The 12,478-nt window shown below is 33.4% G+C and overlaps 1 protein-coding gene across 3 annotated transcripts in view; it reads left to right on the plus strand.

Annotated features, from left to right (window-relative positions):
• CEP128 (centrosomal protein 128) overlaps positions 1-12,478 on the plus strand; it is a 120,302-nt gene that overhangs the window by 24,912 nt on the left and 82,912 nt on the right. For all 3 annotated transcript variants that reach the window (XM_040558771.1, XM_040558770.1, XM_040558769.1), the window contains exons 9-12: positions 2,606-2,692; positions 4,261-4,335; positions 5,556-5,688; positions 7,329-7,489. In XM_040558771.1, the coding sequence (XP_040414705.1) occupies positions 2,606-2,692; positions 4,261-4,335; positions 5,556-5,688; positions 7,329-7,489 (456 nt within the window). The remainder of the gene's footprint in view (positions 1-2,605; positions 2,693-4,260; positions 4,336-5,555; positions 5,689-7,328; positions 7,490-12,478) is intronic.

Genomic DNA, 12,478 nt, shown 5'->3' on the forward strand with positions numbered 1-12,478 from the left:
ATAAAATCAGTTGGCTCTTTACATGGCATTTTTATTTTTATTTTACCCTTCCTTTCTCAAGAGAATCCTTTCACAGACAAATCTTTAATGGAGAAAAAGAAGAGTGACAAAAGCCAGTTAGGGATAATTATTTAAAAAGGAACACAACAAGGAGGGCAAACTTAAAATTAACTTTTACCTATGTAATTTCTCAACCATTATTAAGATCTACTGCTTGTCCAGTTCCACATGACCAAATATTTGTTTCTTAATGACATATTGATTGCTTAACTGATGGCCTATCTAGCACCTGGTGGAAAAACTTGTATTTCACAGTTGAAGCAGTGCATGTTTGATATATTTAATGTTATTATAAAACCACATTCTTTTTATAGTATTTTAACTGATATATATGAGCTGTTTTAATAATGAAATTGTTATGGGCTTTTTAAACTATATACAGAAAATAGAAGTGAATGTCATTTGCTTAGTGTCAGTGATATGAAAGACTGCCTTTTTATGTGATGTTATTTATACTTAATAGTCTAAATATCATTCAGTGATCCTGGTAAGTTGAAACGACATTGATTTCTGTGGCTTATTCTATGAATTTGGATGTATTACTGGTACTGAGGCAAACTTTTTGCCTTTAGTAGGGACATCTTTGAAAGTTTTCCTAGTGTTTCTAATTCTATCTCAGTTAAAGCTTAACTTTCCTTAAACTGAATTTAATTTTTTTTATGCTGACTTCCATAATAAAATCTGCATATGAAGACATATATATATATATGTATATTTTACAATTAATTACTAATTCAGTACCAAAAATAAGGTTGGCATACAGTTGACTCTTTATAACAAAGCTTCTAATTTTGCTGAAAAATGAAACTGAATTGCAGTTGAATTGCAGTTAGTGTATATATACATCCCTAGTAGACCAAACTAGTACCTCTAGTTATTTAAAACAACAATCTTGTGTGCAGTAATGACATTAGCTGAAGTGTTGATCTTAGGTTTATTGTTTATTTGTTTTTTTTACCCCTATTGCTTAGCTTTTTGGGGGGGGGTTCATGGAGTCATTTTGAGTGAAATGGGTTCGTCCAGTTTGTGTGCAGTGAGTTATTTAGGTTAACTGGTAAGATAGATTTTGAATCTGTACTGAGTAGTTAGAGAAATACCTTAAATATGTTACAGTCTTGCAGTGTCTGATTATTAATCAGTAAGACGAAAGCCTAATTCTTTATGTAGCATAATATTTTCAGTGGCATAGTTATAATAAATAGCTTCCACAATCTCAGTTTCTAGTATAAACTGTTCAGGCAGGAGAGGAAGCCAAAATATACTGAAACCCTTATGTTTTATGAGATGAGGATATATGGCTGTATAGACATCTATTTATTTTCTCTGCAAAGCTACTTATAAAAGCAAAACTTCTACAGCTGAATTTTTGGTCAAGTGAAAACCTTCCTCAGTTTTCAGTGAAGAGAAAATGTTCAAAAATTGAATGATATTACACTAATGACAGGGAAAAGTTTCAGAGGTATCTGTTTAAGGAGATACTCCTTTAAAATGAAAATAAAAATGCTGCTCAAAAAGAATAGACTGGAAAAAAAGGCATTTCTGGACAGGCTATGTGTTTTTGTTGTTTGGTTGCAGTTTCACCAAGTAATGGTGGAAAGGCCAGATGTACTTATGCTGTGCGATACTGGTTTGAAAATAAAAGGCCTAAGGATCTCTAATCAAAGTGTGAATGAAATTCTAGAGTGAAAACTTCTTGGTGATGTTGACAGCAAAGAAACATGCTTGACACAATTTCTCAAATTCAGAGCAAATTATGTCAGCATGGCTAGTGACATCACCTTGTGTTTCTACCTGGTATTTGTGATAAGCCAATGGCACTGTTATGGCTTGGCATGCCCAAGTTTGGGTTATTTATGTTGCAAATCTAATGTGTCATTAATATCTTTGATATCTGCTGCATTCCTTTCCAAGTTATGGTATATGCTCAGCAAAAAATGTTGGTTTAAAGAAGCAAGAGGTTTCAAATTTGATGTTCAAGGTAACTTTATTTTTATAAGATGCTTTAGAAAATGTATGTAGCTGGTTTTAGACTCTTCAGTTAGAAAGGGGACAGGAAAAGTCCCTGTGGTTGGTTGGTTTCTTTATTTATTTTTGGAGTAAGGCATGACAGTGTCAGTAACTTTAGATCAGGAATGTTTCGGTTGATCCTGCCTTAACACTGCACATCTAAGCATCTGTCAAGATTCAGATAAAAATAAATTTTTTTTGTTTGTCTGTAGGGGTTCTCTTCAGCTTCTCAGTCCTTCATCTCACAATGTTTAGGGTCAGTCTTGAGCATCTGGGAATCTATACATCGGAAGGATGTTAATGCTAATTTTGACTTTGTATTTGGCCCAGTTCTGTGCATGGGTGTGTTTATGCATGGACTTATATTTATCTTTTCATAACAATGTACATTGGCTTCACCTAGAATTATTAGACAAAGTCAGCACTTGTCTAGATCTTTTCTTATACGTGTGAGTAGATTGTTTTCTTTTAACATACTTATAAGGAAGACTTCTGTAACTTTTGTAATGAAGTTCACATTATATTTTTCACTTTAAAGGCTTTAAAGAAACGAGATGCTAAAGCAGCTGAAACAGAAGAGCTCATGAAAAGTAAACTTGAGAAATATGAAAGTGAAAAGAACCAAGTAAGTCTTAATTTTCTTTTTTTATTTAAATGTATGTTATATGTTGTAGTATATGCTTCCTCTTTCAGAGAAAGCAGCAAGATAAAACTTTCTTTACCCTTTAAGATGACATGGCGGTTTTTGTTGTATCAGACATGCAGTGAATGCAACTATATTGAACTTGTCTTTCCTACAAAGCTTTTTAGTTATATTGTGTTTATTCTAAAAGCTACTCTATCCTGCCAGATAAACAAACTTATAACTTGTAGATTATCATTGATTTCTTTTTTGATTTGTTGTTGAAAAGACAAACAGATGCAGTCTGCCGTCATGTATTTATGGCAGCTCAAAGGTACAGCTTTTCTTCATCCCAGCAGTTAATGCGTGTTTTGTTATTTTGAAACCTGGTGACTATTAAACACTCTTTTTACTGACCTATCTGTTGACATATTGCTTTCATCCTGTTTGTAGGAAAAAAATTCCTTATATTTCTGTTCCTGCAGATTGCTAGTGCAATGTTGCACTTTTGCTGGCTTTTTTCCCCACTTATATAAAGTTTAACCTTTTTGTCAATACTTCCAAAGTTTATGCTAAAGCTTTTATTCTGAGCAATCTATGTATTGTTACCCTCTTCATTCCATTACTTCTAGTCCTATTTACTTTGCCTGTTTGCCAGCCTCTTAGTAATCACAAAAAGGATGTTATCTCTGCAATAACAATTTCCGCTTTCAAAACTATTTTTATTTCTATGTGCATTTTTGCAATCTTTGAGCTATTTGTGGCAGAATTCACAAAATATTTCATGACTTTTTTGTTTTTGGAAATGGTAATCAGTTTGACTACTTCTGTTTACATGCTTTTAAATTCCCTTGATATTATATTTTGGGGAAAATTCTAATTGTCTGAAAGTCCTGGCACTTCAATTTTTCAGTCGTCTTGTTTCCAGAATAATTATATCTTCTTGCACAACACGGAAAAACAGAATTTACTAATTACCAGTTGTGCCAATAAGTGTCATCTTTAACATTTTTATGAATAAACTGTATAACAAAGGCTTCAAATGTTAACTCATTCTCAGTGTTTATCCAAATTTGAATGCATGGCACAAACCCTGGGACAGTTTTTAAAAGTTTATTTTTTTATTTTTTTAACCTAGTAAAAAGTTGCTTTCATACTTTTTTGTTTTGTTTTGGAGTACATACATCACTTTGTATCTTCACGTGTTATAGAAAAGTATATAAAAATTATAGACTAAGTTAAATTTTCCTTGTCTAATTTAAATATAGCAGAGATTCAGTACAAGTGAAAGCTTGCTTTAGAGTTTTGGACAAATTAAAATATTATATCTTAATATTATATCTTAATTTAATAAAATATTATCTTAATAAATATTTAATAACAATTTAACAATTTAATAAATATTTAAAATATTTATCTTAATCTTAATAATCTTAATAAAATATTATATCTTAATTTAAGTAGCTGCTTATACTGATTAATTTGCACCAGAATTAACTAGTTAAGGTGTAATTTTTTTCTATTGATGCATACTTCAATTTTCTTTCTTCATCATTTTTCTGTAATGAAAGCTTGAGCAAGAATTGGAGCAGTCCCGGAAAAAGTTGAATCAATCAGAAGGCAATAGAGAAGCTCTTTTGCATCAGGTAACTGCTTTGGGGTGGTGGAAATCCTAAAGTCTTCGTATTTGGCTGTGTCATAGTCTTTTTGATTAATCTTCCTTTCTCATATTCTGATAACATTGCTTTGAGAAGGAGATACAGAAAGAAAGGTTTGAGTCTAAAAGAGACTGAGACTGATTGCTCTTGATACTTTTTCTCTTTTCCAAACCTTCTTGCATATATGTTCATGTATTAATAATAAGAACAGTAGTAGCAGTTATGGTGGTACTTAATCTTACACTATTTGTAAATACCCTTCAGAGTGTGCTTTAAAACAACTTCTGTATTAGTAATTATTATACAAATTGCATGACTTCAGATAAACCAGTGACATAGATGTATTGCGTGCTATCATATGGGGGGGGCAGGGAAGACAAACATCAGGAAAACAATCAAAAATGTATTCTAAACAATACCTACTAATGCACATATGATTGAATTTAGAAAATGCAGGAACTTGGATTATAGCATTAGAAAAATGTCCTTTTTCCTAAATGTTTCTAGCCCATCCTTCTTTCAGAGGAGCTGAAGAAGAATATTGAAATAAGTAGGGAAGGAGCAAGTTGTGTACTTACCTTTTAGAAATAGTTGTTTCACTTGTGTATTTAGAAAAAAATTGAGATGGCTATATTACAGTTTTGAATTTAACTCATTGTGCATGACATACATACATACTGTAACACATACGGGTAATATGAGTTATTTTCCTTCAATTCATGCTAAATTGTGTCTGTTTCCTTTATTTTCCCATATGCAATGTAATTGTTGCAAGCATTAGACTGTATATAATAAAAAATAAATATGTAACCCCCCTGTATGTTTCCTGAGAATATCAATAATGTATTTTTAATGAGAAGAATTTACATAAAGTATATTACTTATTAAATTTGTATTGATGTCTTCACTAACAGTGTAGAAAGTCAACTGAAACACATAAAATGGTATTTTTTTTAATCTAAAGAAATTGATGCTCAGCCATGGTCAACATAAAAGACTAAAATCATTCCTTTTGAATAAACACTTTCTGGCCTATAACTAGGAACTACCTCATTTGTCTATCGTTTACCATCTGCAGCACTCTTGAAATTTATTTGTAAATATTATTTGTACAGTCTCTTTTTTCTTTTACAATTTAATAAAAATATCCTATTTACTCCTTCACTCTGTTTTTTGTTAAAAATTTGATACTTCTACATGTGTTTTAGATTGAGGATCTTCGTTCCCAACTTCTGAGAGCAGAAGAAGATCGTGTAGAGTTGCAACATCAAATTTCATGTGTTGCTATGCACTGCCAGAGCTCCCAGGATGTGCAAGAAGATGAAAGGAGAATTAGAACAGGTACAGCTCTCAAATTTTGCACTAGATGCCTGCAAATTAGTTAACCTGGACGTTAATTCTGTCATTGAAGTTTCAGTTCCTTTACTGTTTCAACTAAAATAGCTGATGAAGTTCTCAGCTTTAAGTTAATAAGCACCGGTGCCTGAATATTTAACAAATAAATATCAATGACAGTTAAAATTTAGGATGAAATACCTTGATTTGTGTGGTTAAAACAAATGAAGTGTATTACAGAGAATTAAAGGAAAGTGGATGGTATGTTTACACAATTTCTAAATACTAATTTTTCTGAAATTCTACGTTTCAGTCCATTTGCAGTTTAAATCCTGTCATCTTGAAAATCATAACAGAAGTTCATTATGTAGCTGCTGAACCTCTGGTAGAATTTCTAATGAGTAACAACATATTCCAGAGTATTTATAAATACAATCCAGTATTGTTCAGTCCAGGGCTTCTAATTGCAGTTTGTGAGAATTTTAGAGATGGAACCATGATATTTAGAAGAAAAATTCATTAAAAAATTTCAACATGTAATGGTGAATTAAATTATAGCTTTAGTGAGGACTATATTATTAGATATCTATCTGTATTTAAACTTTTCAAATGTAATCAAAATGCATTGGAGAACGTCTTTGTCTTTCTCCTCATTAACAAGGAAATGGAGTCAGTATTCCTCTATTATCTTGAGTAGCACTAGTACAGTGTCTTAGTGGTTTAACTGTTTAATTGGTTTGGTTAATGACTTCAGCTATTGAATTATCTTGATTATTAAAACAGGACTCTGACTCCCTTTTTTAACAAATCTCATCCAGAGTCCTGGAAAATGGTATGTGGCTTAGGGTCAGAGTTGTAATACAGGATAGTCATTTTAATAGTTTCTTCTGTTCAGTCACTTGGATGTTAGTGTATCTGCTTAAAAGGAAATTTGTTTGTAACTATGCTTTTCTTGTTTAGCTTGCCTTGAAAGCATATTTTATTTTTCCGTTTGTTTTATAAAAAGTGCTGTGTAAAAACATGAAAAAAATATGTACTTGGAGTTATTAAGAGACACACGCAAGAAATGAAAATTAAAGCAATTGTTTTTCCTTACTGCATTATTTCTTTTTCTTTAAAGATGCATGCAAAGAATACAGACTGATTTTTTTTTTTTGCCTCATTTAGCCATAAACAACTACTAACCTTTGAATTTCTGTCTGAGGATATTTACAGCTTATTCTCATCAGGAACTTCTTCTGTAGTACTGAAACATATAATTCACAGATAGTAACACCTCCTGACTTGGAAGTCACACTGATGGGATAAAACCTTGGCCTTGAAATTTGTGGAAAATTTTCATTTTCACCTGAACTTCCCCAGTAGTTTCTTCCCTTTTTTTTCTCCAGTAAAAGGGAGGGTGGATATGGGAGGGAACCCCTCTAAAATAACTGGATAATAATAAGCCCCCAAAATACTGTCTCATTCAATGGAAGGTTATGATATAACTATAGCCATTTTTCACAGATACTTCAAATAAAATCAGTAGCTGTATAATAGTCGCATGTAAAGAAGAAAATTGCCAAAAGAGAAATGAGTGAAAAAAGTAATTTTCCACAAGTCTGTATTTCTGCTGGGCATATTGTTCTGTTCCCACTGTTTTATAGTTGCTGAAAGATATGAGAAAGAAAAGCAAGAACTGGAGAAACATATTTTGGAGCTTAAAGCAAAGCTGAATCATAATGCGGTAATGTCAGAGGTAGAAGAGTTAAAGAGATGCATAGAGCGTAAGGACAAGGAGAAGGCACAGCTTTTAACGCACATAGAGGTAAGTTTTCTTTGTAAGTCATTTCTCGTATCTTTAAGATATGTGATATACCAGATTAGGGAGCAACCTTTAAAATTGAGTGACTGTCATGCTCTATTGAGTTTATTCTATGAATAACATTGAAAGGTGATCTGAGCTTGCAGAAGTTTTTTTTTCTCCCACCTCTTTAATAAACCAAAGAAAGAAAGTATTTACTGTTGCCCCTGAATTCATGGTTTGTATTATTTGTCTTTTTATGATGTCCAAATAAAAGGTAATCTGATTTTGTCATCAGTTGCCATTAATAGTGGTTTGTGGAATTAGTTTCATAAATTAGTTTTTACTTGCTTAGCCCCCATTCTATCAAGAGTAATTTCAAACAAACTGGAATCCCTTGTTCTATGAAATGGTGAAGTACAGTAACAACACCAGTTTGTAACTTCTCTTTTTTCACTATTAGATGTGATGCAGTGATAGTAATAACTATTAGCATACTTATTTATGGCACACACATACAATGTGTGGGGGTGGTTAGATACTGGAACAGGTTGTCCAGAGAGGTTGTGGATGCCCCCTCCCTGGAAGTGTTCAAGGTCAGGTTGGATGGGGACTTCAGCAACCTGATTTAGTGGAAGGTATCCTTTCCAATGTCAGGGGGGTTGGAATTAGGTGATCTCTAAAGGTCCCTTCCAACTGAAACCATTCTGTGACTGTGATTTGATATGGTCCCACACAACATCCTTTCCTCTAAATTGTTCGGACATGGGTATGATGGATGGACCATTTGCTGGACAAGGAATTGGCTGGAAGACCACATCCAAAGAGTTGTGATCAACAGTTTAATGTCCATGTTGGAGACCAGTGATGAGTGATGTCCCTCAAGGGTCTGTGCTGGGACCAGTACTGTTTAATATCTTCATCAGTGACATGGACTGAATGCACCCTCAGCAAGTTTGTAGATGGCACCAAGCTGAGTGGTGCAGTTGACAAACTGGAGGGAAGGGATGCCATCCAGAGGGACCTTCACAGGCTCAAGAGATGGGCCCATGTGAGACTCATGCACTTCAACAAGGCCAAGTGCAAGGTCCTGTAACTTGGTTGAAGCAATCCTAAGCACAGATACAGGCTGGGTGGTAAATGAATTGAAAACAGCCCTGCAGAAGACTTGGGGGTACTGGTGGATGAGTTGGCAATGTGTGTTTGAAGCCTAGAAATCATACATATCCTGTGCTGCATCAAGTGTGACCAGCAAGTTGAGGGAGGTAATTCTCCTCCTCTGCTCTGCTCTCATGAAAACCCACCTGGAGTACTGCATACAGCTCTTGGGCCTCCAACACAAGAGAGACATGGACCTGTTGGAGTGAGCCCGGAGGAGGACCACAAAAATGATCAGAGGGCTGGAGCACATCTCCTATGTGAAGAGAAGCTAAGAGAGTTGGAGTTGTTTAGTCTAGAGAAGAGAAAGTTCTATGGAAACCTTATTGCAGCCTTCCAATACATAAAGGGGAACTACTCTTGCAGTTTCAGGATGGGGAGAGTCTCTTTATAAGGATGTGTAGTGATAGAACAAGGGTTAATGGTTTTAAAGAAAGAGGGTAGATTTCGATTAGACATTAGGAAGAAATCCTTTACTGTGAGGATGGTTAGATACCTGGAACAGATTGTCCAGGATGGATGCTCTTAACTGGAAATGTTCAAAGTCAGGTTTGACAAGACTTTGAACAACCTGACCTAGTGGAAGGTGTCCCTACCTATGGATGAGGACAGGGGTGTTGGAGCTAGGTGATCTTTAAAGGTCCCCTTTGAACCCAAATGGCTCTCTTGTTCTTTGTACAAAGAATAACAGTGTTTATGTCACTGGAATTTCAGTTGGGAGACTTTTAACTTAAACATTAATTAAGATGTAAGAGGTGGCAGCCTTCATAAGACAGGACATTTCTGTAGTTTTAGTTCCTGTCTAGATTTGTTATTGTAGTGAAATCCCTGAACAGTAAGTGTTCTCTACTGTCTTTAGTGACTGTCAGAAAAAATGAGGATATTTTCAGAACCCAATGAGGGATTTCAGTAGTTGAGCACTTAATGTTTGTTGTATTGAGGTATTTAGTAACCCAGAGGTATTGTATTTTGTGTATATTTTTCTAATGAAGGTATTGCTCTTTGAAATAATGTTGTATCACTTTGCAAATTCAAAAGTGGGAGCTACTTTTTGTGCGTTATCATAGATTTACAGGCCTACACTATTCAGTTTACTTTTGGCTGGTTTTCTACCATTCTGTTGTCAACTTCTGTGCTAATTTAAATCAAACAAATACCTCAAGTTGTGTTAGGGAAAACAATTTAGTCTCAGAATAAGTTCTTACACACTTTATGTAAGTTGGCTGTTAAAAAGGCTTTCAGAAGATCTGGGCTGCCCCCAAGAGAAAACAGCAATCAGAATGCATTTCTGATGGCCCTCAGCATTTGTGTTCTGGCTGACCAATATATCTCTAGACTAATGTGAAGCATGCTGATTTTTAATTTTTTAAAATTGATTTTTATTATTTTTATTTTTAATTTTTTAAATTTGGTTTTTATTTTTAAATACTTAAAAAAAATTTCTATGGTCTGAGAAATTCCAGTTACTTGGGTGGGGGGAGTTAGTAGGATACAAACAAATAGAAAAACATCTTTTAACTTCTGTTTGTAAAACATGGTTTTTTAAGGGTCTGAATGATGTTCTAATACTAATTTCCTGCTCTGTGAAAATACTGATGGAAGAGGGCTAAGTCAGGGTCATTGTCATTGCTGCAAGTTAGAAATCAGACTTCCCTGATTATCTCAACAGAAAATACTTTGTACTTCTTATCTGCTTCCCACTGCCATTCTCCTACAGAGGCAGCAACAGGAAAATAGCTAGTTTTTTTTCTTTTAATGAAACATCAAGGAATACAAGGATGTGAATTTCTAAACTTATGTACTAACAAAGCATTTTGTCAAGTCCGTTCTAACAGCTGCTCCTATCAGATAATCTGATTCCCAGTTGGAAGTGACTAGTCATGTTTGAATTGAGTGTAACTTATCTTTGGTTAGTGGGGAGGATGTGACTGTATTTGCCTCTGGTGTACATGTGATATTAGAAATTTCTTTTGATTTATTTAAATGTTATTGTTTTAAAGAATTTGAGTTGTGCTGTACACTTAGTCCCTGTTGCCATAAAATCACAATATGATATAGAATGGACTGGATGAGAAAGTTTAAGAATGTGATTATAATCTCATGTTTAGAAGTGAGTTCAATCTTTAGTTTTTTAAATTTAATAGAGAAAATTTAAATTTCAATTATTGTAGTGTACCTGAGGATGCTTCTGTAAGAACTTGGAAATGTATGTCATTATTTTAAATATATTTTTCTGTATGGAACTAACAGAGAACTTGGTCCTACTTGACTATTATGGATAAGAAGTAAACAGTGTATGCAAATTGTAAAGATACAATAAGCTAGTTTCTCCATAAGCTTATATAGACTCTTTATGCTTGTGAAATCCTTTGATTTACTGAAAATTTCTCTAATTCTAATTAGGTCAAGGGGGTCTTACAGTATTGTCCAGTAGAGTGTAACAGCAGGCAGTCAGTTTGTTAAAATATTTCGAGTTTCAATATTTCAAAAATATTTCAAGTTTTCTGAGGGAGAGACATTGATTTGTTTGATTAAGATATGAATAATAGAAATCTTTTAATCTTATAAAGATTGATTTAAATTCTTAGCCATATTAAAATTTATTTTATGGCTTTTCTTTCACTGAAGACGACACTATTAGCCAATTATTTTAATTTTACAGGTCAGCTAAGATACCTGAAACCAATAACCATAACCCACTTTTATAAACTTAAACAGAAATTCTCACAAAATATGAGAAATCCATACCTTTTGGCATAGACTAGCCTGTATTGCTGTGTCAAATGGTTTTTAAACATTGAAGTAGTGCTACAGAAACTTTATTAATAAAGTGACTAGCATATGTACTTTTAAAAATTGATTCAAAATCACAAATCAACCTAAAAATTTAAGATGTTTCAGCTGTATCTTTGTATTTATATAAACTATTAGCGATCAGAACCAGTAGCAGTTCATGCTTGGGGAATGTATGGAAAAGGTACCTCTTTAACCAGTTGATTTTGTACAATATACCTTTTACTGAAAGAATACATTTCTTGACTGATTGACCATATGCATCTTTGATTTTTCAATTCATAGAACTTGTGTTTGTATAAAAGATCTAAACCTCCTGGATCAATGATTCTTCATGGTCAGATACATTATATTTAGTAAGAGATGCAGATCAGATTGTGAAGAAATATTTGAGCACTGTATTCCATAAAAAATTGGTAAGAGAAATAATTAGGTGCACGATCTAGATAACATTGTTGAAAACAATACCAATGACAAGCAGTATGATTACGTAGTGTTAGAAACTGGTGACTGTACTGCTGAGACCCATTATAGAAAAAGAGAACACTATATATGGATCTACTTTAGGTGATCAACATAATTAGTGTGGTTGGGGTGAAATGTGGTTTATTGTATTATCATTATAGAATGTCTGCACATCATAACTCATCTAAGGCATTAACTTGAATTACGGCAAATTGTACGAAATGAATGATCCTTAATTGTATTTTATGTGTTCATGAAAGTTTTAAGGAATGTTACACTGAATATGTGATGTGATTTATTTTCTGTATCTAGAGTGGAATTTCTTTTGCAGTTTGTGGTGATTATTTTTAAATGAGCTGTTGAAAATGCAGGTCAAAAATACAATATATGTAGTCAAGCTAGGGACTGGAAATCTGAACTGCACTAATCATGTGTTTAGAGCTTATTTTGATTAGTTTACATTTTGGATAAATAACTAGTTCTAACTGGAAAATGTTGATCTTTTTCTCTGCTGCCTCCAATTTCTTGTGAAAGTTGAAAGATGGATTATATATTTGGATGTTGGTTATGTAGTAAATTAGAAGTACTAAGCACAAC

The sequence above is a fragment of the Cygnus olor genome, chromosome 5, assembly GCF_009769625.2.
Source record: "Cygnus olor isolate bCygOlo1 chromosome 5, bCygOlo1.pri.v2, whole genome shotgun sequence".
NCBI classification, from domain to species: Eukaryota; Metazoa; Chordata; class Aves; order Anseriformes; family Anatidae; genus Cygnus; species Cygnus olor.